The 27,391-nt window shown below is 43.2% G+C and overlaps 1 protein-coding gene across 3 annotated transcripts in view; it reads left to right on the top strand.

Moving 5' to 3' along the window:
- The window catches only part of epha3 (eph receptor A3), a 120,801-nt gene that overhangs the window by 82,443 nt on the left and 10,967 nt on the right, over positions 1-27,391 (top strand). For 2 of the 3 annotated variants that reach the window (XM_071907261.2, XM_071907263.2), the window contains 8 exons: positions 288-393; positions 1,020-1,084; positions 2,204-2,329; positions 7,246-7,431; positions 11,269-11,330; positions 15,373-15,582; positions 19,515-19,664; positions 20,139-20,332. In XM_071907261.2, coding sequence (XP_071763362.2) covers positions 288-393; positions 1,020-1,084; positions 2,204-2,329; positions 7,246-7,431; positions 11,269-11,330; positions 15,373-15,582; positions 19,515-19,664; positions 20,139-20,332 — 1,099 coding nt within the window. The remainder of the gene's footprint in view (positions 1-287; positions 394-1,019; positions 1,085-2,203; positions 2,330-7,245; positions 7,432-11,268; positions 11,331-15,372; positions 15,583-19,514; positions 19,665-20,138; positions 20,333-27,391) is intronic. The other variant, XM_071907262.2, reaches the window with a different exon arrangement.

Raw genomic sequence — 27,391 nt, 5'->3', positions numbered from 1 at the left:
TGTTAGTCATACTAGTGATACACATTAGGGGAGAAAGCTAATTTTCTTCAAATACAGTTTACTGTCAAGTGTCGTGAAAAACACTTGTACAACTTTTTCATCCTCTTGCTGTAGATCATGGAACTAAATGGAATGACTTCCATCCAATTTTGAGAAAACAGATGTTGAGATGGGTTTGCTGGGTGCTTGATGTGTGTGTATCATTTAGTTCGTCTCATGCAATTTGTTAAATTCACAAAAGTTAATGTTGCTCCCTACCTGCCTCTCTCTCTCTGTCTGTCTCTCAGCAGCCTTCTCGATCTCCAGCGAGAGCAGCCAGGTGGTTCTGATCGCCATTTCCGCCGCTGTGGCCATCATCCTGCTCACCGTGCTGCTCTACGTCCTGATTGGCAGGTCTGTCCACCAATCGCTCGCTCTGTTTGAATGTCGCCTCCTCCAATCATAGATATTTTTGCTCCCACCCTTCAGTGGTGCCTGAGTGTTGAAACAGATCAAAATCACATATCTATATGATGTTATAGCATTACATAGGATTGTGTGTGTGTGTGTGTGTGTGTGTGTGTGTGTGTGTGTGTGCATGCCTGCATGTGTATATTTCAATGACACCATGCACCTATAAATGCCACACTTACATGAGCTTTGATATTTGACCCAGTACTAGCAATATCATTTTACCCTCCCCCTCTCTTCTGTATTTGCTGTAAAGGACACCGTGAGAGCTGTGTGTGTGTGTGTGTGTGTGTGTGTGTGTGTGCGTGTGTGTGTGTGTGTGGCTGAAGTTGGCAGTCAGCGCTGTTCAGAGAGAGTATAAATCCACGGCTCATTATAAGACTTACTGATCCTCTCTTGGCTTATAAGAGTGGGGAGCAAACTGGATTACACACACACACACACACACACACACACACACACACGCACACATGCACAGCTCTCGGTACCCTGCGGCATCTGGGCCAATGAGTGAAGTCTTGTAGGGAAATGTGGCACTACTTCTGACCTTTCTCTGTTTGGATTGGCAGGTTTTGTTGCCACAGCAAATCCAAACATCCCGATGAGAAAAGACTGCACTTTGGCAACGGCCACTGTAAGTACTGGACCGTTTCCCCCGGGCCTGGCTCGGCCTATCCTCCCTCCACTCCCTCCATCCTATTCACTGTCTAGAGAGCGACCCAGATTGCTCCCTCACCTTACCCAGTCTCTCGGGTCGCTCTCACACCTAACAGTAGTGGGTTTAGAGCGGTTATTTCCAACCCCGAGGCGTTTTCCCCTTTCGCTCGGCCAGATGAGAACGCAGCAACCGGAGCGAGACCTTGTTGAGAGGAAGGTTTCTCGGTCCATTTGCAGACCGACCCCGGAGGCTTCGTTCGGAGGGAGAACGCGATCCAATCGCGATCCCACCCAGCTACAGGAAGCACCGAGCATTATGGGCTAAACAATCTCTAATTATGGGTTAAAGATGAGTTTTACCCCAGAAGAAAGTCCGTTCCCGCACCGAATTTCTGACCAATGAAGGGAATGGCTGCTCCCATGTGACACTGGTTGATGTAACTGAACCAAAGCGTAAAAGTGCCCAAGTGAAAATCCCTTAGCTCTCCCTGTTCCCTTTTCACCTCTCCTTACCCCTCATTCTCTTTATTTCTCCTCTCTTAGCTTCTCTCACTTTTAGTTTCCTCTTCATTCATATAAACCGTCTGTTTCCATTCACTCAGTGCTTCATTGAGATTTTGCATCAGAATATGTTACAAAATGTTGAGTCATTCTTTGTTAGTGTGTGTGTGTGTTTTTAGTACCACACCGTTGCCAAATCAGCTGTACATTGATGAGTGTGTTTGCATCTGGCCGTCCATTTTCTGATTGGGGTTTATTTGAACAAATAAAAAAACTGTTTAACTTGGAGCCGGGGTATGTTCTTCAACTCAGCAACATCTGTAATCCACTGTTGCTCTGACACACGATTTACTGCATTTACTGGCTCTCATTGATGGTCCACATATCCTGACCCGTTGCTTGATGGAGCGCGTTTTGCTCTGATTTGCCTAACATTACTTAGTGAGACACAGGAGATTTAATACTTTCAAAACCTCTTTATTGATACGCGATGTTCTTTTCGGGTGCTCATTATCACCAATAAACTTAAACACACACACACACACACACACACAGAGTTTTTAATTTGTCATTAACATGCTGTCTGCTCCTGCAGTGCGTCTGCCGGGCATCAGGACCTACGTGGACCCCCACACCTACGAGGACCCCAGCCAGGCCGTCCACGAGTTCGCCAAGGAGCTGGACGCCTCCTGCATCGCCATCGATAAAGTGGTGGGAGCAGGTGAGACGGGAGAAGATAAATGCATAACCACACCATGCACACACACACAGACTTATAAGTTATTAGGGTGAAACTAAGACCAAAACCACTCTGCAAAATGCCAGTCATTTAGTTTCGTATTCACTATTAAAATCTTATTTTTCTGAAAACAAGTGAAAAATGTTGCCAATATAGCTGTGATGATTCCACTCATTTCCAATGCAGTTTCATGTGTTTCATGGATTTTCTAAGGTGACAAGAAACTTGACTCCATGAGTACATTTAATGAACTTCAAAATTATATTAATTATCTTTTCTATCAATATGTGAAGAAAGCAGGCATGACCAAGTCACTTAATACAAGCTAAACTAACTAAATTAAATAATTAAAAAGCAAAAATTGCCTGAAAACAACCTGAAACTAAATTGGAATGTAAATCCAAGTTAAAAAAATAAATAATAAAAACTAATAAAAATCATAAAACTATAAGTTCACCCAAACACTACCACAAAACAGACATGACCAACTCAGTCCATCCTTGTTAAAATTCAAAAACTAAAACTAGAAAAAAACAGAAAACAATCTGAAAACAGTTTGAGGATAAATTGTAATGTAAATCAAATATGAAAATATAAAAGAAAATTAATCAGAAAAATGAATACACTGAAAGTGTTTTACAAAGTTAGTTAAGTACTTTACAAGATAAATAAAAATGACAACAAAAATAAAACATGAACATGAATGTGAACAAATAAACAGAGAATAAAAAAAAAAAGAATAAAGACATTTACTAATGTGGTGAACAAAACTATAATAACCCCGGTGCACCCACACATATCATATTACTGTAAGTGTCAAACTCCCTCTCTTCTGTGGCTGTGTATTCAAATGACTAAAACACACACCCAACACACACATGCAGACAAAGTGGAGTAGGTGCAGCGGTCTGACATATCTGCATTCCTAGAGACTGCAGCAGTGCTCCGAGAGTCAGTTGTGTGCCGTATAACGCACAGCTGGGAATGAGAAATCATTTAACGCCCCAGCTTGAGGTCCCTTCTTCCCACCACACCTCCACGATGCAGGGCGAGATGGAGGGATGAAAGGGTGGAGGGAGAGGAGGAGGTAACTCACTCTCTCCCCAGCTGGGATATTGGTTTTCACCCCCTATGGCTCGACTCTTCCCTCCCTCCTTCCCTCCCTCGCCGTACCTTTCTCTGTTCTTCCAGTATTTTGTATGTCGCATTTTAGGCATTTGGCCGATGCTCTTATCCAGAGTTACTTATAATGAGAGCAACAGTAGAATAAGCTTCAATTCCTTTTAGGATTAGACCGATATGGGTTTTTGGTGCCAAAACCAATACCAATATTTTTGGATTGTAGCTACCAATAGCTGATATTTTGTGACAACATCTTTGACCATTTTCATGTCCCATTAGAATCAATTCAGGTTAAGGGCTTCCCATAGACAACCGGTGTAGTATTGGTCAATTGTATAATAAATATATAATCTATCAAACTGCATCATATGCATCATATCAGAGGTGACACTGACTGGCCCATATCTGATTTTTGATAAAAGGCTGATATTTACAACACTTGTGTTATCATGTAAGTGCTAGAGAAAGAAATAAAATAAGAGCGAAGGAGAGAAATAGAAGGATTTCTTTCTCTTCCCTCTCCTCCTTTCCCCCACTCTCCTCCTACAGTACCTTCTCTTTCTACCTCTCTCTCCTGTCCGACCCTGCTCTCTCTCCCCCCTCCCCTCCCCTCTCCTCCCCTCTCCTCCCCTCTCCTCCTCTCCTCGTGTTCTCCCTGATGTCTTGAGCAGGAGTGCAGACGGGAGGGTAATGCATTGTGATTCATGGCGAGTGCAGACAGAATAGATGGAGGCTAAAGCACACAGCACATAACGGCAGGCCGGTCTCCAGAGTCCCGCCAGCCCTCCACACTGTAAAGCTGTCAGAGCGGCCTGAGAGTCTAATACCCGACTCCACACCGGACCGCGCTACGCTCCGTTATACATTTTTCATTGTGCATAGCTGCGACGAAGCATATTTATCACCGTATTAGGGTTAGACTGATATATCGGGCTGATATTGGTTTTCGTTAAAAATTGGATACGGGCCAGTCATCCACCTCTGATGTGATGGATAGGATGCAGTTTATTTCATTACATAGTTATTGTAGAATTAATCAATACTCCACTGGTTGTCTATGAGAAGCACTTAACCTGAATTAATTAAAATGTGGCATTTTGATGGGATTTGACATAAGTATACATTCATTTTATTATTATAATATTGTCGTGGGTTTGAATTGTGTGTCCCATGATGCTTTTTCAGAGGCTTTTCCACTCACTAAAAATAAAATTCTAGGGGAAAAAGTAAATACTTGTAATTTTTTTGCATGAAAACGTTAAAATTTCAATATATTGGATATTGGCAATCTAAGAATATCAGTATTGACCTTCAAAGACCCATATCGGTCAAACCCTATCTAACTCCCACACTGTTGAGTCCACACTGGAGTCTACGCTACACTTTACTATACATTTTTGATGTGCATAGTGGATAGCTGAGACAAAGCATATTTATTTAAGTACATACGCTCCCCGTATATCGTTCAACAACAACATGATGCAATATATCTACATTTATCTATATTGGAAAGCAGCTATTGCGGAGTGATGAAATCATGTTCAGGCAGCGTGTGCTGGGAGAAGAACAGCCATGCTTTTATTGCAACTAAAACTCTAGAGTTTAGTTGTTAGGTTGTTGGAGTTTCAGGTGATACTCAGAATAGTGTGAAAAGTAGTCTATAGATATTCAATGTAGGCTAAGCTCAGGGTTACATAGTCTGTAGAGATGCAACAAACACACAAGTGACCCTTTGTTGAACATCTATTTTCTGTCAGCAGATAGTTAGTTCAGCATCAACACTGAACTATCCAAATAAACTGATGCCCCAATTTGTATTTTGAAAATGTGTAGTGAGCAACAGTCGCCGTGGAATATTAAAAACGGGAGCTGTGATGTATACGTTTGACGTTTTTGCCCACACCCATCTGTGTGATTTCCATTGTTTTCTAAAGCGGCATAAAGGCACACAAGACAATATACAACATACCTCTCCTTCCTCCATCCCCGCCTCAATCCCCATCTGTCTTCATTAAACACGTTAACAAGACTTTGATCCTCCTGCCAAGCGGTGATCGTGCGTTCGGAGACAAAACACATGCCGCACTCTGCTTACATGGGTCAGACCTTCACATCAAAGCGGGCTACGGCGCTCTGCTCTAAGGGGTTAGCGTCCCTAATCAAGCCTTATTAGACCAAGATCTTCTTTCTGCGAGTGACCACATAAAAGGTCCGCGGGCCTGTCCACTACAGCGAAGGCCAGGAGAACAGAGCGCGGCAGAAAAGAACAGGCGTGCTTTGGTATTTAGACAGGTTGTAATTACGCGAGCTTAAGTTCTTCCAGACCCCGCCGCTTCGGTCCAGAGTTTGACCCGCGCTCTATGGGAAATGATTGTACTGGACGCAGAGAGAGAGCTGCACATGTCTCAGCTCTGACATCACCTCGCATGAACACACACTCGATATTGCATATACATTGCGGAATAATACACACACACACGCACGCACGCAGATATACACACCCCACTCATCTCCTCCGGTCTAGCCAAGTCCCTGTCACCAGGGCTGGCTGCCTTTGAAGTGGCTGCCTAGAAAGCCTACAGTACCAAGGTATACACACACACACACACACACATCGACTCACACACACACACACACATCCGCTCACCGGCAAGGAATGATAATTGGTCCCTCCCAGAGTGGATGTTGAGTCACGGTGCGTTTTAATACGACATGGAAAGAAAGGTGAAAGGTCACGATGCAATCTGTTCAGTCTGGAGTCAGGACTTATTATCTGGACTCTGGTGGATCGATTTCAAAGCTTATTACTACACAAGCTTTCATTAGCCTGTACTGTACTGTACTGTACTGTGGCCATAAAGAATTAGACAATGATTCCCCTCCAAAACCAATAAATATATTTGCTTGATTAATGACTGTTGATAATCAGCAAGATTATTTTGGCAGCATCTTTGGTGCTCAGCGCTCACTGCTGTGGTGTTTCTGCACTTCACCTGTCAATCAAACAGTGTGTCCAGCACTGTGACGTCTTTCTCCTTGGATTTTCTGTTGATGCAGTTTGAGTTTCTAAACTTTTCTTTGTCTGTTCAGCCATGGTGGCTATCATTGCTCATGCTAACTACCCAGTTCTTCTTCTGTTTATTCCAAACAACACAACACATCACTTCCTCTGCACCAGAGGGTTTTTCCCATAGGAAAGAGCTACCAGGTGTTTAGAAAAGCAGATGTAAAATCTTTCATAAGCTGGCTAGTCTGAATCATTATTTTGTTACATCGATCGGAAAGAGGCAAAAGAGACATTTATTTATGTGAAAATGTCATAGATTATTACTTTAAGTGAGGAGTCATTGATATGTGAAAAGGGAAATAATAAAGTAATGAAGACCTGAAAACATTATACAAGAGGTATCATTTCATATTTGAGACTTTATCACAGTGTACCGCACTTGCTTTTCTACAAATCATATCTGTCCTTCATTGAGCTATATCTAATTAATAAAATGAGGGTCACATTGCATTATTGTGGCATTCTACAATAAATCACATTGTTGTGAGTTTTGCCTCTATGTATGTAATATGTTATACGCTATGTTACTAATGTTACTGTATTCTCCACAGATGAAGGCAGCCGATCAACGAGAGAGCAAAAAAAACTGATAATTAATTAGGTCTATATGTCATGGTGGGATTGGACACAAGCTGTACTTGTTTATGTTGAAGATGATTGGAAACTGATCAGTTTTGTTGCATCTTCCATCCTTATTTTTCATGTCCAGGTGAGTTTGGCGAGGTGTGCAGCGGCCGGCTGAAGCTGCCCAGTAAGAAGGAGATCTGCGTGGCCATTAAGACCCTGAAGGCCGGCTACACAGATAAACAGAGGCGGGACTTCCTGGCCGAGGCGTCAATCATGGGACAGTTTGACCACCCCAACATCATCAGGCTGGAGGGGGTGGTGACACGCAGTGAGTCCAGTCCACACACACCACACAAACCAAGGCACATTTAAGGGAACTGAATATACACTTAAGGAGTCTGCCTGGTTAAATAAAAGTTTCATAAAAAAAAAAAAAATCATTGCATGTGAGTCATCTCAGTGATCCAATTTGGAGTCATGCACAATTGATTTAAAACGTATTCAAATTTAAATAGGTGTTAGTCCATTTGGTGAAACATTTAAAACCTTTCTTTGGAGATAATTGGCAAAAAATGTTAATTAAAGGGGAAATATATTTTTAACCTTAACCCATGGAATGCTGTAAAGTGCATACTTTTCTTGTAGCCTAGAACATTTTAATTGAATGTTGCAGAGGAAAATACTCAGACAATGATAAATCTTGATTATCAGGGAAAAAGCTCTTAAACATAATAATGCCATATTTATTCGCCCATGATACCATGAAACAATAGAATAGAATAGAATAGAATAGAATAGAATTTAATAGAAATATGATTTGCATTCACATTCCATCACAGATAAGGTCTCTCCAGATTTTTTTTTACTGATTCCACATTTGCGGTGTCTTTGACAAATGGTTCCAAAGTGGCCGACACCTCAGCGAGAGAGTACAGGAGTTTAATTGAGTTGCCGGGGTGTAAATCTCTGCAGATCAATGTGCTCTGATCAAAGCCGGTGTCCAAAGCGGGCATGAATCCATAAATCCATATCTCTGACTCTCTCCCCTCAGGGCCTCTTTATAAGACTATCATTAGCACACAGACGGCCTCTTTAAAAAAGGAACGACTACCGAAACAGGGAAATAATGAGTCTGAACTTTGTCACTAAGAAGTGGGCCTGGCCTCTGTCGCTCCCCGCGGCGCCGGGCTTCCTAAGCAGCTCTGCCAGTTCAAGAGTGGAATGAAAACACCTAGAGAACTTCCGCTTCCCTCGAGTTTTGGTCTCTCTCAATTTCTTGTTCTCCCCTGCATAATCTTGACACCTTGATCCCTCGCTTCCCTATCAGTTCAATTAAGAGACTTTGTCAGCATGACTGTTTAGCGGAAACAGTGTTGCCAAATAAGTAAACAAAATGTAATGTGCAAAAACCAACAAACATTCAAGCCATATTTAGATGATTCATTAACAACTTCTCTCTCTCTCTCTCTCTCTCTCTCTCTCTCTCTCTCTCTCTAGATAGTTCTCTGCAGACATGTCAGGAAACTGGCAATAAAAACGACAGCATACTTTCCAAATCTGGTCACTTTCACTTCTTGGCCATCAAAGCAAAAGCTCTGTCTTCATTAGGTTTGAATCTGCAGTCTAGAGCCAATACCATGTATTTATTGAGTATAACATAACACATTTATCAATTTAAATGTTGCATCAATGTTGTAAATGCTCTAGAAAAAATATGTTGTTTTTAACTAGGTCAATTCTGGTAAGGAAATGCAAAAAAAAAAAAAAAAAGAAAAGAAATGGGGGAAAAGAAGTGAAAAAAGTGGCCTCACCATTTAAAATTCAGAACTATGATTACTCTTCTAAGTGAAACGCAATAAAAAAACAACAACTCAGCTTTGTTCCAAACACATAAACACCAAAGACTTTTCCTCTGGCCTTGAACGCCGTCCATCCAGATTTGTGGAAAGAGCTTTTTATTTGTGTAATCCCTCATCTTTGGGATTGTGTTTGTCTAATAAATCTTACAACACTCTTCCTATTAGCGTCCAGCCGGGGAGGAATGCTATCTGTAATCACACAGGACTGTGGTTTGGTTGCTGTTTTTAGACTCAGATGAGGGGGGAAGCCCAGTATCCAGTACTCACTCTGTGTGTGGGTGTGTGTGTGTGTGTGTGTCTGTGTGTGTGTACAGTATGTGTGTGCACATGACTTTGGGAGGGATACCCTGAACACATGTGCGTGATTCAGAGCAGCATGAGTGCAGGGCACGGTTTTAAGAGGTCCATTTGATATGCTCACCCACACACACACACACACACACACACACACACACACACACACACACACACTCTGCCGTAGGGTGATTTATTAAGCTGCTCCTGTTAATTCTTAATAATCCTGAGACTTTCACACCTCATTTACCTTGCTGCTGCTTTTGGCTGATCCACAGGCGGCATATTTGCGCACACACACACACTCACAGACACACACGCATGCACACACACACACTTGTATTCACAGAACAAAGGGGCTCCGGAGCCTTTATCTTGGCTGCCAATGTTGAGAATAGAGAGAAAGAGGGAAGGGAAGAGGGCGGAAGACAGGAGGGAGGATAGGGAGTGTGTGTTCCCGTCTGCGACTATAAAAGCCGTCCGCTGTGGTAAACGGAGCGATCCATCACGGCCTTTTAGGGGTGGGGGCGGGAGGGTGTTTAACAGTATCTGTGACTGTGTTTAGATGATGAGAGGCTTTTTAATAGTGGGAGAAAGTGCTGCGACTATCTTGAGTGGAGCCATGCGGTTCTGGGACTAAAACCAGTTTAGTTTGCCCACCTTTGGAGACAGGCACAAAACTTTATCTCCTAAATATATACACATAATAGTATATAGAATAGAAATTTTATGAAGATAACATCTTTCAAAGGGGGGATAAAATATATATTTTTTTTTTTTACGCACCTTTTTATTCACAACTATGTCACTGACTTAGACCAAGCCCACCATCTTTCTTCACTCATTTGCTTTAGTCTTGTCTGTCGTGCCAAATAAGCGGCGCAATGCAATTATTTGTGGCAATCCGATTGCTTCATTAGTGCCAGACGAGATCAATCAATCCCAGCAGAAGCGATTAAATCCATTTCGAACAAGTAATTCAACCTGTGTTCGGATCTGCTTCGATTCCTTAATTAAAAAACGCGGTCCGGTCGCATTATTAATCGAACGTTTATTTTTCCCGACGAGGGTAATAAATGTGTTTCCTTTCACGGCCGACTCCATCACCCGTCTCCGCTCAGCCCCTTGTCAGTCCTGGAAATGTGTGCCTGTCTCGCCAGATGTGGGGAGGGTTCGCATGAATACATGGCAGAGGGATGGAGGGAAGAGGGAGGGAGGGGATGGGACGATGGGGAAAGAGAGGTGCAGTAGGGATGATGGAGAAAAAGGTAGGTCGGGAATAAAAGAGGACAAGGGGGAGGGGGGGGACACATTGATCGGAATAAAATGGAAAAAAGAGTAAAGTTAGGGGGGGAGGGGGGAGAAGGGAGTGCAAAGCCATCTGGGACACCAACATGCCGTGACACCGACGCTGTTCATTTAACAACGGCTGATTTAAAGGTTTCTTAAAGGGATTTTTTTTTTTTTTTCCTGGTTATAAACCCTTGCGTCGGCTGTAGTCTGATCAGGTGCAGATGATAGCAGGCAGGGTGGATTTACAGCCAGATCCTCCGCTGGAATAAAGATGTCACAGTCTGACAGCTGACCTGCTGAGACCCTAAAACTGTAACTGGGATCGTTTTATCCTGCTGTGTGTGTGTGTGTGTGTGTATGTGTGTGTGTGTGTGTGTGTATGTGAGAGAGAGAGAGAGAGAGAGAGAGAGAGAGAGAGAGAGAGAGAGTTGAGCCTGGTCCCGATCAAGGCCCATGTAGGTCTGCTTTTAGTCAAGTTAAAAACTTTCCCCATACTGCAAGTTTCAGAGAATAAATCCAAAATCAATATGCTTTTGGGATGTGATTGTATTTTGTTTGATGGAGTCGGCTAGCTGGTAGTTCTGCTTTACAACAAACAGAAGACATCGAACATTGGAAACATGTACTGTTGCACAGTTTTGGCTCCTCCACTTTGTGAATGATATGATGGATATAACGTGATCATAGATTTACATGCACTATCTCCCCTTCTTCTCCAGGTAAACCTGTGATGATTGTCACGGAATACATGGAGAACGGATCCCTGGACAGCTTCTTGAGAGTAAGTACTACCGTGGACACACACACACACACACACACACACGCAAACACACAAATGAAATCCAGAGTCTGCTGCCTAAGGCTTGGGATACACTACACGACTGAATAGACTGCGCCAAGACTGGACATCACACACTAACCAACTGCCACTCCCAGATGTGTTATGTCTTATGTTACACACACACACACACACAGATACTACTACAACACGCAACCAAAGCCAATACAAAGGTGAAGCATTTTTCTTTCCAAACTTCCTGTTTTTTGTCCTTCTCTGGCGCTCAACACTCATTGGCTTTTGCCAGTCTCCATTCAGATTAGAGTGACTGGCCAGCTCACACTACAGGAACGTGACTTGCCCAGAGTCATACAAATCAAACATGTTTGAAATACTGGTGATGGTCCCAAGAGGCAAGAGACTAAAGTCCTTGAACTCTCATATACTACAATGATCATCTATACGACTGACCCAAACTAGCACCAACTCACTAGAAAATCGACTGTGTTGCCAAATTGCGTCTATAATCAGCCTAAAAGTCACATAGTGCTCAACAGGCTTAACCAAACCTAAGTCACTAGGTTTGCCCCGTACCAGAAGTCAATGTTATATACAGCACAAGGTCAGTAAATGTCCCATATCATCATTGCCCACCATTATTTGGTATAACAGCAATGGCCTAGGAGTGGTTTATTTAAAACGTATTTGCCAGCAACAGGAAACGTGGGCTGGGTGTTTGGCAGATCTCCAGGTATTGTTACTTTTGTCACTGAAGTCACTAGAGGATTATTTTTAATGGCTATCAAAAAACCCCTCCAAGCGATTTTGCTGGTTATCGAATTATATGTTTCTGCTCGGAATGAAGTGGGGATTTGTAAAAACCGTTTCAAACTACAACGACATCATAGGTTCAAATATATCTCTCCTGTGGGTGTGATCTAATACCACAGACATGGCATAACATATAACCTAAAAAAGAAACTGAACATGCACTTGCTTTAAGCTGCCAGTTTTACACTGCAAAAAATTCAGTCTTTAAATCTTATTATCCTTAAAACAAGTTAAAAAATCCACCTATATAGTGACATAACTTCACTTGTTTACAATGGAAATCCTCTCTATTCAGGAATTTTTTAGAAAGCAGTGTCTATTCCTATTGGTAAGGCAGAATTGGACAGATCATTCAAGCAGTATCAAGAAAATGACACGTGACAGGAAAAAGTGGATTTGGACTGGAAACACTGAAATTGGAAACACTGAATGCATTTGAAAGTGAAATTATCTGACACCACTGGCAGACGTCCTCACTTGTTAACATGGACAGTTTTTGCAATTCAGATAGTCTCAGCCTCAGTCTCCATACAAGGCATATCAAGTGACAAGGTTTTTTTGTTTTTTTTTCTTAAATTGTATCCCCACTACTCTTCTGGCCAAGAGCGACTTGTCTGTTTCTCGCCATGTCTCTGTCTCTTAACGAGAAATTCACCCGCCTCACTGAAATTAGCCAACGCACAACAGCCAAGCCACAATACTAGATCAACAGGAGAAAAAAACATTAAATCAACACGGTCCTGGCATGAAAGCATCTGTACCGAAGCCTGTTTTAGCCCTTTTCCACATGCGTCTGCACAGCATCCCGGCAGATCCAGGGAGGAGGAGTAGCCGCCGTTTCCTGCCAGTTTCCCAGAGGCCTGCACTTCATCACTGGAGATGTGTCATATGTGCAAAACACATGCACACGCGCACACACACACACACGCATGCAAATTTGCCGCTTATTCATCGCGGCTCATGTCCGTGTTCTGAATGTGGAAGCTTTGAAGTGACTAAGCCAGGTGGTCTGGCCAGTAATTGCTCCAGACTAAATGGGAGGTGAGGTGAGGCCCGGTTGGTTTTCAAAGGAAAACACACTGCGCTTTACACTGATCTCCCAAATGACACACAGAGGGAACGCATGCACGTGAGCGGCTATGGGTGGAAATGCAGGGATACGCAAGCGCACACACACACACTATAGGGTTCGACCGATATGTTTTTTTTAAGGCGGATACTGATATTTTTTGGATTGAAGCCGGCAATAGCTGATAGTTTGTGCCACTATTCAATATCTTTAAATTTGACCATTTCCCTGTCAGAAGATTCCCACAAAGTATCTGTGTTTCCTCCAGAATTGTATTCTTGTCACAGTGGAAAAGCCTCTGAAGCAGCATTTAGATCATAGGACCCAGGATAATAATAGTAATAGTATATTAAAGGCATGAGCAGGATTTTCCCTCTTCAAATAGCATAAACTCATCCAAAAATGATCCTACTTAATCATTACTTATGGTCCATTGGTAGTGAGTGACAGTGTCTGTGTCTGCAGAGACTCATTTCTGAATGTTTGGGACATTTCCGGGCGTCAACCTTTTGTGTCGTGCCTTGTGTGTCGTGAGATGGCAGCTAGCTACCGTTGTTAGCGTAGCTTTGTTGTAGTAGAAAAGCTGATACCTAGCTAGCTAGCTAGCTAGCTAAGCTAAGCTAAGCTAACCAGCACCTACCTGTCCAACAGAAAACAGGCCAACTCCATGTCGCTCTTCATCCACATCTCCTCCTTCAGTACTTGCCAACAGGTGAAAGCCAAACCCATTCACTCTGGTTTTGGAACGAGACTCGTCAGCTTGGAGTTTCACCTCACTGTACTTCGTGCTCAGGGGGCGTGCGCTTCGCATCTTGTTGAGCTAAGGAGGAGGGGTCAACTTTGAAAGTTGTGTTTACAAGCCACAACCAGCAAAATCCTACTCAGTATGCCTTTAATGGATACTTGTGTGCAGTCCAGTCAAAATGTCTCATTAGAATCAATTCAGATCAAGGGCTTCCCAATAAGGGCCAAAAAATATCTTAAAGTAGCCTATGTATTTATATTAAAGAAAGGTTGGTGGTTTCTCCTTCCAAGCTACAATATTGTGCTATTCATATATTGCTCAGCCATTTTGTTGCTTTCCTTGTTACCAGTGGCATTTTATCATCCTGTCTCAGTCTCTTTCTCTCCTCATGCCTCCTCTGTTTGTGTTCCTTCCTCTCCCATCCAGACATCAGCAGCAGATCACAGGGACATATAGGATTGCTCACACACACTCGCCAGTGTAAACCAGTGTAAACACTCCCTCCTGCCAACTCAAACAGGAAAAAAAAAAAAAAAAAAGCTTGCAAATCTGTTTTGTGTTTGTGTTTGTTTATGTCTCCTCCCGTCTGCGATTCATTGCTGCATCTCACCACTTTGCTGCAGACATTTTGTTAGAGCTAAAAACATCTAAAAGATAATCCAAATGAGATTTTACAGATTATCGGCATCAAACAAGGACTTCTCAACAATTGGATACAGTGTGGGGGAGAGGCGGATATATAGTTATTTGAATAGCATTTCCATTAAGGTTTGATCTGATATGGAGCTTTGAAGGCCCATACAGATGTTTTTTGGATTGAAACTGCCTATAACAGATATTTTTGTGAAGCATTTTCATGGCAAAAAATGGCAAGGATTCAGTGTTTCCCTCTTAATGTTATTCTTGTCAGGGTGGAAAAGTCTCTGAAACAGCATTTAGACCATCATGGGTCACGGAAACTAAAATTGAGGATAATAAAAAGATATTCATGCATGCTTGTGAGGAATCAAAATGTCACAGAATTCAGGTCAATCGATTCAAGGGCTTCCTCACAGACAGCTAGCTTAGTGGCGATTAATTATACAACAGCTATGTAATCAAACTGCATCCTATCCTAGGATGCCTAGCCCTATATATCGGTCTAACAATAATTTCCATACATTACCGTGTTACGTTACGTTACGGGTTTGGGATTTCACAGTTGAGCCGCAGATGAGGGAGGGAATGTCAGAGGTGCTTTTTAAAGGTTAATGGAAATGCTGCGGACGCTAATGTAGAAAGGTTTCACTATATGCAAATAGTCAGAAAGGTCAGCCTCCCTTTGTGTGTTATATATTAGAAGTCTGGCATTAACAGCGTGTTTATTTCTGTCTTTCTATCTATCTATTTCTTCCTTCCAGAAGCATGATGCCCAGTTTACGGGCATCCAGCTGGTGGGCATGCTGCGCGGCATCGCCTCGGGCATGAAGTACCTGTCAGACATGGGCTACGTTCACCGAGACCTGGCGGCTCGCAACATCCTGGTCAACAGCAACCTGGTGTGTAAGGTGTCCGACTTCGGCCTGTCCCGAGTGCTGGAGGACGACCCGGAGGCCGCCTACACCACCAGGGTGAGCCGAGAACACACACACACACACTTACATGCATACTCATGCAGCCCCAAAACTGGTGATTGCATGCTCTCTTCCCTTGTAAAAGTCAGTTTCTACTCCTGTGAATGATCTGAAACCAAACTGTTGATGTCCAATGATCTTGTCGTTCTTTTACTGGAAAAAATCTTAAGTAGTGGGAGTACTTTTCTACTTTTCTACTATTGCTTATCTAAACTCGCTCAGTGTGAAAGGTCAGCAACTAATTATGAGCAAAAGGAATGAATGAATGAATGAATCAGGGGATGAGTTGTGAATTCAACTTCAATCTGATATTTAGAGGGAGCGATGACAAAAGTAACAACTTATTTTTATTGGAAAAAGTAAAAAGTAATATTTCTGAGTAACATTGGTTGTCCGGTGTGTAGAAATGAATGATCACTCTTTATTATTATGCAGGTTATAAGTGCGAAATATCCGCATATACACAAACATGCAGAGACATGCTGACACACACACACACACCGTGCTTTTGTGACCGTCCGTTGACATTGTATTGCATCCAGTTGCATTATTTTATCTAATCCAGCAGACACACATTAGCCTGCTCTCCATTCAGGCCAAACAGCCCATAATATCCACAGAAAGAGTCAGATGGGGAGAGCGGTGATGGAAAACACTGTGACCTCCAGATGTACAGAAGGTCCATTGTCTGTCTGCTCTGTATCTGTTACACGCACACACACACACACACACACAAACAAATGGCCTCCGCGTACACACTGCCTCCCTGTCCTGCTCTCCCACCACGCACACACATACACACGCCAAGATGATCTCCACACACACACTGCTTCCCTCTCCCATTCTCCCAGCATGGCAGGGAAAACGGAGATAGCCGCCACATAAATAAAAGCAGAGTTGAGATAAGGCCGACATAAATCCACAGCGCTGCGTCTCCCTGGATCACAGGACAAAGATGACAACCACACACAGACTGGAAGGTCAAGGGGAGGCCTCACTCAAAGCACTATATGTCCTGTTGGGATGTGTTATACCGATGAGAGGCTGCCTGTGTGTGTGTGTGCTGGGAAAATATCCATCTAAACAAGTCATTTAATCTAGTATTGAGTCTTAAAGTAATAACATTTTCATAGAAATAAATAGTGATTGAGCACAATAGTCATTCACTATGATATCCTGGCATATACATTTGTTGTTTGGACAATAGTTTGTTTGGAATGAATAGAAGAAGAGCTGGGTAGTTAGCATGAGCAGTGATAGCCACCATGGCTGAACAAAGAGAGCGCCACCTACAGAAACTCAAACTGCATCAACAGAAACTCCAAGGAAAAAGACAAAATCACAGTACTCGACACACTGTTTGATTGACAGGTGATAAGAAACTTGATGATTACCACTTTAAAGTCTTATATTTTCTTCAAACAAGTAAAGTAAATGCCAATGGGGTGAGATAATTCACTTGTTTCCAGTGCAGTTTAGCACTCCAAAAAATTTCTGTTTTGAGAAAAACAAGATCAAACGACTTGTTAAGATGGATATTTTTTGCAGTGTGACTTTTGTCTTCACACACACAAACACACACGAGCCAAGAAATGAAACAGTGCCAGGAAACACGCCACGCAGTCATTTTTCCAGTGCATACATATGTGTTTGCATGTTTGCGTGTGTGGCCATCCCGCTCATCTTACTTTCACTCGAGCATTTTGTGTGTGGGCGCTTGCGTGTGTGTGTGTGTGTGGGTGTGTGTGTGTGTGTGTGTGTGTGTGGTCATCTCCCTCATAGGATCCTGTGGTCCAGACCATGCGTGCAGCCCCTTTAAACACAGTATAATTTGCTGGCTGAGAATTGCTTGTCAAATAAACAGTCGGCAAGCCGTTTGCCTTTCTCCCAGAAATACATAATCTAAAATAATAAGCCAGAATAATAAACCGTACCACTTTACGGTAACTGACCACGCTCCACGCATGCTAGCAGATTCCCATCCAGCCCCTTCTTAAGCTCTTCCTTTCATCTTTCTAGTCGCTGTGTTTTAAAGTAGCTTTATTATGGGCAGAATCAGTCCTTTCAAGTGTATAGTGTGTGTGCATGTGTGTGTGTGTGTGTGTGTGTGTGTGTGTGTGTGTGTGTCTGTGTGTGTGTGTTGTGTGCGTGTGTTGTTTGTGTTTCTGTGTGCGCACCTGTGTGAATCTTTATGTGCATCTGTGTGTGTGGCGCACAAAAGAACTGGGAAGTGAAGCATAGAAGCATAGAAGTGAGCATAAGCAGCAATGTGTGAGCGTGTGATTCCCCTATGTGTGTGTGTGTGTGTGTGTACTTTGTGCATGTGTGTTTCTCTGTGCGTTCACCTGTATGAGAGAGAATGTGTTTTGCATTTGTGTTTCTGTGTGTGTGTGTGTGTGTGTGTGTGTGTCTGCATGTGCATGTCTAACATATTCACATTCTAGTGGAGTGTTTTTCTGAGGGCACTCTGTGTGTGTGTGTGTCTATGTGCGTGTGCGTGTGTGTGTGCACCTGCGTGAATTTGTTCATATGTACACCTGTGTGATTGTGTGTGTGTGTGTGTGTGTGTGTGTGTGTCTGCATGCACATCTTCCACATTCCCCGGCGTCTCCTCGGGGATCAGGCGGTAGGAGTGCAGTGTGTTTTGCAGAGGGCAGTGTGTGTGTTTGCACAGCACCAGGCAGCAGTTGTGTGACTTGGCCGACGACTCCGTTAGCTTTGGCTGCTGTCGGCCTCGTTTCCCCAGCTCCGCTTTCTCCATTCTTCCTTTTCCTCGGCTAGAATGAAAAATGCAGCCGAACCTACAGAGTGAGATAATCCAGGAGGCTTTAGATTAAGGTTTGATCGATATGGGTTTTTGAAGGCTCATGCTGATACTTTTGGATTGGTACTGATGATAGCCAACATTTTATGTCGATGTTCAGTGCCTTTATATTTGAAAAGTTTCATGCCCCAAAACATCTGAAAAACAGTATTCAGTATTTCCACCAAAATGTTTATACTTGTCAGGGTGGAAAAGCCTCATGTGACACTAAAACTCTCCACTGAAAGCCAGACTAATGAAATTCTTTTAGGTGGGTTAGCAGCTCCTTAAGGCATGTGATATGTGATTTTTAATAAAAGGCAAATATCAGCTTGATATATCGGTCTCACCCTACTTTGCAGCAAGCAGGTAGAGATTGAGGGAAACAGGCCTAGGGGCTAATGTCTCCCTGTAGGGAAACACAGAGGACAGAATGGAACCAAACAGAGCAGCTAAGACACAGTTCTGGATCTGAGGCTGAGATCACAGAGCCTGAGTCCAAACCACAGAGCCCGCCGAGGTTGGAGAGTTTTAAAATCGTCTGAAACCACCTGGCCTTTACACCGGGCATTAACATGTTTCTTATATCCAGATTGTTCTTAGATTCAGCTGGAATATAATTACACCTGACATTATAATGCGTCTCTGGTATACACATTAAAATCAAATTTCTCTTTCCATCGCCAAAATGCAGATTGCCACACATGTCAAACATTTACATCATTAAATTTGACAGTAAACACCTTGTCTTACTTCTTGTTCCCCATCTGTCAGCAACCAGACAGTCCATTTTTTAAAAGGATGTTACCATGCAAGCTGCCTGATGCCTATTGGTAGTCCATGCACATCCAGGTTGGATCTGTGCAAAAGTTAATTTTGGTTTGCCTACTTGTTATAGGTAGACTTTGAGACTTTCTCGATCTTCAGTGTGTCTTGGATGTTTTTACACCTGGATTTGATGTGTTTTTGGTCTATCTGATCACAATCTGACCACCCAGGATGTGTGTTAATGCCAGGTGGATAGGAGGTCAAAGACAGTTAGACAGATAGATTGATTGATTGATTGTTTGAATCTCTCTTTCTCTCTCTCTCTCTCTCTCTCTCTCTCTCTCTCTCTCTCTCTCAGGGCGGTAAGATCCCGATCCGGTGGACGGCTCCGGAGGCCATCGCCTACAGGAAGTTCACGTCGGCCAGCGACGCGTGGAGTTACGGCATCGTTCTCTGGGAAGTGATGTCATATGGGGAACGGCCCTACTGGGAGATGTCCAATCAGGATGTGAGTACCACCACCGTCGCCAAGTAGACCAGAGATCCAGAGATGTACAGTACTTGTCCAGGGTCATTTAAACGGGCTTATGGAACATAAAGGGGGCAAGGGGCTCTATCTATTGATGATTGTTAATTAGTTCATACAGTATACATTAGTTTTACATTCATGTTTTATCGGGAAATTAGCAGCTGTTATGTTGTCTGCTTGCTTGGTACATTCTTAAATGGTTATAAAGGTTCTATGGAGAATGATTTGAACATGGTGCTATAGAGAACCTTTCTAAAAGGGTTCTTTATAATGCCAAAAATGGTACTGCTATGGTACAAGCCTAAAGAAGCATTTTCTGGTACTGTATAGAACCCTTTTGCTAAGACTATAGTCAAGAAAATCCAGCATAATTGAAGACTTTTTCAATGTTGTACTAATGTCAGTTCTGCCCGTGTTATTTCCTAAGTCTTCCCTCTTCCTCCATATGTCCAGGTGATAAAGGCAGTGGATGAGGGCTACCGCCTCCCCCCGCCCATGGACTGTCCCGCCGCCCTCTACCAGCTGATGCTGGACTGCTGGCAGAAGGAGAGGAACAACCGGCCCAAGTTTGAACAGATCGTCAGCATCCTGGATAAGCTCATCCGTAACCCCGGCAGCCTCAAAATCACTGCCAACACCACATCCAGGTATCCTGCCGATCTGCTGTCTGTTAGCTGTAGGAAATTCATTCAATTTTCACAAACAACCCTTCACTGAATTCTCTATCCATTGCTGTGTGGTTGTGTAGCATTCAGAGTGGCTATCTGTTGGTGTAAGCTTTTCCTCGGTTCTAACTGCAAACCTATTGCATAAAGTAATCTACTGTGTTCATTTTATCTTAATATTAGCCTTTGATATGAACAGGAACCTTCAAATACTTTGCCACTCAAGCCTTTATTCTGAACAATTCTCACTCTTATATAAATCTTATCATATCTATGTAGGACACTTGGAAAAAAAGACAACAAACATGTTGCAGTCCCTCTCTGGGCAAATCAGTAACAAGTTGTTATAAAGGTCAAAGTTTCAACTGTGTTATGGAACAAGGAAAACACATTGTATAGGGCCATTTGCAGTGTCTCTTACTCCTTTCATTTTGGCATTTGTGGTGACCCATATTGGTTGATTGTACAAATGATGCTGTCGCCCCTTGGGCCAATCAGTAAATCATTGTTCAAGAAACTCAAAGTGGTGGAAAATCAAATATGACATACATTGATGGTCCTGGAGGCAAATTTGTAGAACGAAGATAGCTGGATATTGCACCAAGTTTCATGTCACTCCAATTTGCTGTGTGGGGGAGACATGACTGGATCTTAAAACGAACATTTTTAATTTTGAAAATGCTGCAACACAGTGGTGGGATGCATCATTTCACCAAATTGTGTCTGAGGTATCACGTATGACAGATGGACGAAGGAACAAATGGACGGACGGATGTAGGCCGATCCATAGTCCTCCCTCGTATTTCATCGTGGGCGACTAAAAGTCGAACTTGCAACAAACATAGGACGTGACGAACTGTAGAACCAAGCAGGTGAAGCCCAGAATGTGGCTGTAAAACCATCTGCTGTCCTAGCTGCTCCTTCCCCTGCTTTGGTTCCCACGCACCTGGCCAACAGACACCTGGCTCCAGGCGATCCAACACCGGACGCGCCCATCCACCCCCTCTCGCACGCCTCCCACGCACTGCATTGTGGGTCAGTACAGGTCACGGCACTTCCTGCTCACTGGTGACCACAATGCACTGGGACAGTCACGACAGGAAACGCCACAGCCTCCACCCGGGGACTCATCGCTCGCTCTCCCAATACAATCACTTTCATTTTTTGTCGTTTATTGCAACTTTACTTGTCACCCCATATTCCAACGCAGCTGCATCTCTAACTGTGTGTTCCCATGATAGAAGCCAATAGACATGCAATAGACATATTGTACATTTAGAATAAATCCACATTTCACATTTCACTGCTATTCAAATGAACTTAATGAACAATGAAAATAAAGAATACAGGCAATGGGGGAGCTCTTGCATTAGATTTATATTGCTCTCTCCCTTGGTCCAAGCCTGTTTGTTTTTGGAACCAGTCGGTTGGTAACAGAGAGACATAAACATCGCCTTCCTGCTTCCTGTCTGTGCAGGATGTTATGAAGGCTTCCACAACTGTCCTGTAACATCCAAATTATCTCCACTTATCATGCACTACCCTAGCTATCTAATATAACTAATCTCTAACTAATAGAATTTGAATAAATGTCTTTTTTAACTCATCATCTTTTTGAGTCCCATGCAGTCTAATATCAAATTCTTCTTTACTTGTTCCCTTGTTCTCATTTTACTCCTTGTTCCCCTCCCTCTGTGTTTCACTCCTTTGTTTGGACCACCGTGCTCTCCCAGGGGGCCAGGGGGGGAGCAGGGCAGCCCATGTAGAGTTGTCAAGTCTGGGCAGGGAGGGGGACAGGCGCTGGGCGTTGGGTCTGGAACAGACGGCCGCGGTATTATGGAGACGTCAGAGCTCATAACATTGACTAATGATTTCTTAAGAAAGTGAAAATAGGTCCCTTGGAGTTTGCATGTAATTTTCCTGATTGGCTTTTAACACTGGGCGAGCACAGGCTGGCCGACAGAGGCGGGTGCGGTGATTTATGGGAACTGCGCTTGTGAGTGTGTGTGTGTGTGTGTGTGTGTGTGTGTGTGTGTGCGGTGGCGGCAGTTGCACAGCAGGAGCAGCTGCACTCAGCTCCACACACCTCGTTTGTCTCGGGGCTGTCCTGGCTGCCCCCCCCCCCCCCCCCCCCCCCCACAGGCTCAGACCAAAGCCCGGGACAGGAGTAGAGCGTCTGAGGGGCTTCGGGGGGAGGGGAGGGGGTGCTGGGACCTGGGTCAGAGTTTACTGTCCCAGGATACGAACGGAGAGGGGCCGGGGTCAGCGGGCCAAGACTGGCTATCAGAGACTAATCATGGGCCAAGAGGAGTGGAGTCAGAGGTAGAGGCCGCTGTCTGTTGGATTGGCTTTATTTACAGGGTGTTGGAAATGTGTGGGATCACAGGGAAATCATTCACCGCTTTGCAGAATGAGCTCAACATTGACACATTTGCAAACAGAATAATATGTTTACTTGTATCCGACAAAGCATATCCACAGTGACAGCTACTATACTACTACAGTACAAGTACAAAACATATCCAGATCAATATTTGTGTGCAGGAACCGCTGCAGATGTGGCTGGTTTTGCTTTGGTTTGATTAGTTGGGGCTCTGGCTGGATTTGACTGCCTAACTGGAAATGGGGTTTGAGTTGGACCTCCAGCCAAGGCTATTCCCTGGCCAAGGGCTAGGGGCTAGGTAACTGGGACTGGGACCGGGGCCACGGCTGCAGATGGAGTTGAGCCGAGGTCTATGTCGATGTGGATCTTGGCCTGGGAAAGAAGGAAAGAAGAGTGTTTGTGTTGATGAGAAATTGAAGAAAATGCAGAAAGATATGAGGAAACAATGAAGGCATTGGAGTCGAGCGACAGGGAGTGGTAGAAGACAGGATGGATGGGGGAACGAGGACAGTCGGGTACTAGGGTTCAACCAATATGGGCTTCTGAAAGCCAATGCTGAAACCAATACTTTTCGATTGAAGCTGCCAATAGCCGACATTTTGTTATTCAATACGACCATTTTGATGCCAAAAAAGTCAGGATTTCGCACAGAATGTTTTTCTTGGCAGGGAGAAAAGCCTCTGAAACAGCATTAAGACCACTAAAACATTGCATGGAACCCAGGCTAGTACTACAAAATTTAGAGTAGAGAATCGAATGCGTGGGAATCCAATCAAAATGTCACATGAATTCAGGTTAAGGTCATCCCATAGACAACCAGTGTAGTGTTGATCAATTCTACAATAAATATGTAATCAAACAAATTGCATCTTATCCATCATATCAGAGGTGGACGACACTGACTGGCCCATATCTGACTTTTAATAAAAGGCCAGTATCGGCCCTGTATTCCCGTCTAACCCCGCCCAGGTGCACCCTGGGAGTCGTCCTAGTAACACAGTGAGAGGTGCATTCCTCCCATACTCTCCTGCCCACATGTATCTGTTCAAGCTCTCTTCCTCATCCGCCCCTCCTCCTCTCCTCCCTCATCCTCTCCTCTCCTCCCCTGAGAGCCCTAAAAACATGATACTACACAGCCCTGGTTATTTTGGAGGTCAAAAGAACGAAAGATGGAGCAAAAGAGGGGAAGGGGAATGGGAACGAGGAGGGAGGTGGACTTTATTCTCCCTCTCCGGTGTATTTGTTTTTCTTCCTCTTCAAGCGAGTGTGTTTTCTGCTTCCCTACCTTCTGTGTACAGTACACCAGGGGTTTCGAAACCTCCCTCTGCCCTCAAACAGATGCTTTCTTTTCATCATTCGTTCTCCTTTTTTTTTTTTTTTGCCTTCATCACACCCCTCTGTTTCTCTGTTTCCTCTCCCATCGTCTTGTCTCTTGCGTTGCCGTGAGACGGCTGCTGAAAATATAACAACAAAGGAGACAAAGAAAACGATAAGGGAGGGGAGACAAGGTCATCTGCAGTTTACCTCTCGGAGGAGAGGTGAGGAGAGGAAAATAGAGGATGGGGGAAGAGGAGAGGATAAGAGAGGAAAGGAGAAGAGAGGAAAAGAGAGGAGAAGAGATAGGAGGATAGGAGACTGGAGGAAAAAGAGAAGAAAGGGGAGAACATAAGACCAAATGAGAGGAAGGGAGAAAGGAAGGGAAAGGAAAGGAAACGAAAGGAGATGAGATGGTAGGAGATGAGAAGAGAAGAGAGGAAAGGAGAGGAGAGGAGCTGGTTGAACTTTCCAGATCAATAATCTTGCAAAAAGGATGAACAATGTATTTTTTTTTTTTGTATTTTTGCCTTGACAGCCTGGAATTTAAGAACTAAGACATCTTGGTTTCCTTGGAGTTCTAAGTTTCAACTCGATTTGTTCCAATGGGCAACTGGTTTCGCAGAAAAAGCATTAAAACAGCATTACATAAAAACACAAGACTGACAAGGACAACAACAACAGACAATCGCCAATAGAGGGTTCTTCAAGGGTTCTTTGGTTAGGGCTAGTGGTTTTACAAAAAAAAAGTAATGACATCTGATTTGTTAAAATAAAAGAACTGCTAAATCAAAAGAAGAGCCCAGTGTGGTTCTTAAAAAGTAATTTTGATACTGCTGATGTGGAACTTTTTATATATCATTTAATGGTTCTTTACAGCAGCATAAAGGTTCTATGTATGTCCTATGTAGCATTTGAGCCTGGTGCTATAGAGAACCTATCTAAAAGGGTTCTTTAGAGCACCAATAAGGGTTCTGCTGTGGTATAAGCCATTTTCTGGTACTATGTAGAAACTTTTTTTAAGATTGTGTAGCTGTTTCATGTATACTTTCAATATACTGTATATATACTTACTTCACCGTCATCATTGTTCCAAAAAATCTTTCTTTAATTATAATTCATATTTTTTTGCTCCAATTTCCTCACATAAAGATTTCTGCTGCCCTCTCGGGGAGATTCACACACAGTCTCACCCTCTCTCTTCATGCAAGTCCCCCCACCCTCCCCCCTTTCCAGATCCCTTCTTTTTTCCTCTCCATACACACCAGTCACTCCAGGGGGTCCTGGGGGGCCCTCAGCGTTTTGACAGGCCTCTGATCTGGCAGGGAAAGACTCAATCACTGCAACAACACCCACTCCACCGCCTCAAATACATCCTTTTTTTTTTCCTCCCCTTTTGCCTGTCTCTATTTGACATGTCATCTCGCTTCTCTTCTCTCGATGCCTCTTTCTTGGCCGAATATGTTGTGATGCTGTTGATGCCGCTTGATGGAAACTTGATGATCTCTCATTAATTTAGAGACATTGCAAATATGGAAAGGACAGTTAAGGGTATTTCCAGTTTTCCAATATGACAACATCCCCCTCAGTGCATGTACTGTAACTAATATAAAGGAGAAAAACAGGGGAAAAAACACAGGAGAAAGAATAACAATAGCCCTGCCTATTACCTCTAACCCTAGCAGCAATTGCACCCAAAGAGTAGTACTCTTTCGTTACTCTTATTTAATCATTCTACATAAAACTTTTGGCTCAGATATTAAGAATTTAGTATAGAATGAAAACAGAAAAAAAAAAAAACTTTTAAAAAACCTTTTACTTGGGGCTTTTTGATCCAAAATCTGATGCACCCTCTGTACTTTTATATGTAATGATGGAAGGTTTATTTTTCCTTTGAAACCACAGGAACAGGAATCACATATCATCCACACATGACAGGTATACTGCAGCATTTTGAAGCAGAGTGCACCCTGCAAACTAAAATCCCTTTAGGATGTACTGAACCGTCTTACTATTACCTAAAGATGAAGAATGATTATATGGTCTGAAGTGTTTTTGCCAATACAGCGAGTAAAGGGGATGAATATTTTTTCGATTTTTTCGAAGTCGATTTTATACTTTCACATAACTTTCTTAAATCCCCACTCCATTTTGATAGAGAAGACTTTGAACTAATTTGCTAATTTTGTAGCACAAGAAAACATGCAAAAGTCAAGCGGGGTGAATACTTTTTATAGTCACTGGAGTATTACCTGCTCTGTGCAGTCACACCTACATAATTCCCTGGAGGTAGCCTGACCCTGGATGACATTTTCCCAAGTCCCAGAGAAACACACACACACACACACACAATGCCTCCAAACCTCACTGCCAATCCAAATCAGTCAGGCGGAGGTGGACTTCCTGGTATTCTAATGAGTTTATTTACACAGCTATGAATAGTATTCCCTCAGGGAGAACTACCCTGGTTTTTCTGTCCTGTCCTGCCTGGCTCGGCAAGCCTCAACTCCCCTGGGTGTGTGTGGGTGTGTGTGTGTGTGTGTGTGTGTGTGGGTGTGTGTGCGTGTGTGAGTGAGTGTGTGTTGCAGCAGGTGCCTGTGTCTGATCTCGTAGACAGGTGCAGAGTGTCCTTATAAGAATGCCTTTGCAACCCAGTTTTGAATGCCGCTCACAAACATCCAACAATAAAGACACCAATTGCAGTAACGAATCCTTTCTATGGCGATCATAGTTTACTGTACACTTACTGTGTGCTTGGAGACCCAGTTTGACTTGGCTTGCTTTGGTCTGGTTTCCCAACAGCAGAAGGGAAATTCCCCTTCCTACAACATACAAATGTGGTTTAAACCTTGTATAAAATACAATAGCACCACCTTTGCTGAAATGACATCAGAGATTAGACGTTGATAGAAAAAATAGCTTTTCCTCCATCCTTTCTTTCTTTCTTTCTCTCATCCTCATCTTTCTTCCCACTCTCTAGCTCTCATATTCCTCTCTCTCTCTCTCTCTCTCTCTCCCCCCCTTCTTCAGTAACCATCAATCAGAGCTAGTCAGAACAGTGCCTGCAGTCTTTCCTTCACCCTATACTGTTGACTGAGCACTGCAAAGCCCAACGCAGTGCATTTAATTTGATTTGATTCAATTGAAACCATCAAATCTAATCAAATCTAATGTTGCATTTTGCCGCGCGGCGCATGTATCGCAGGAAACAGTAATGAAATTAGACAGAAACTGATGCCGCTTTTGTTAATAATCCTATTCTTGAATATGTCAAATGTATTATGGAAATTCTTTCCATGACAGTTTGATTTCCCTCCTGTGTTCAGCAAAAGCCCAAAGGCATT

Source organism: Centroberyx gerrardi, chromosome 10 (genome assembly GCF_048128805.1).
Source record: "Centroberyx gerrardi isolate f3 chromosome 10, fCenGer3.hap1.cur.20231027, whole genome shotgun sequence".
In the NCBI taxonomy this organism is placed as follows: Eukaryota; Metazoa; Chordata; class Actinopteri; order Beryciformes; family Berycidae; genus Centroberyx; species Centroberyx gerrardi.
This window is presented reverse-complemented; position numbering and strand designations above follow the sequence as displayed.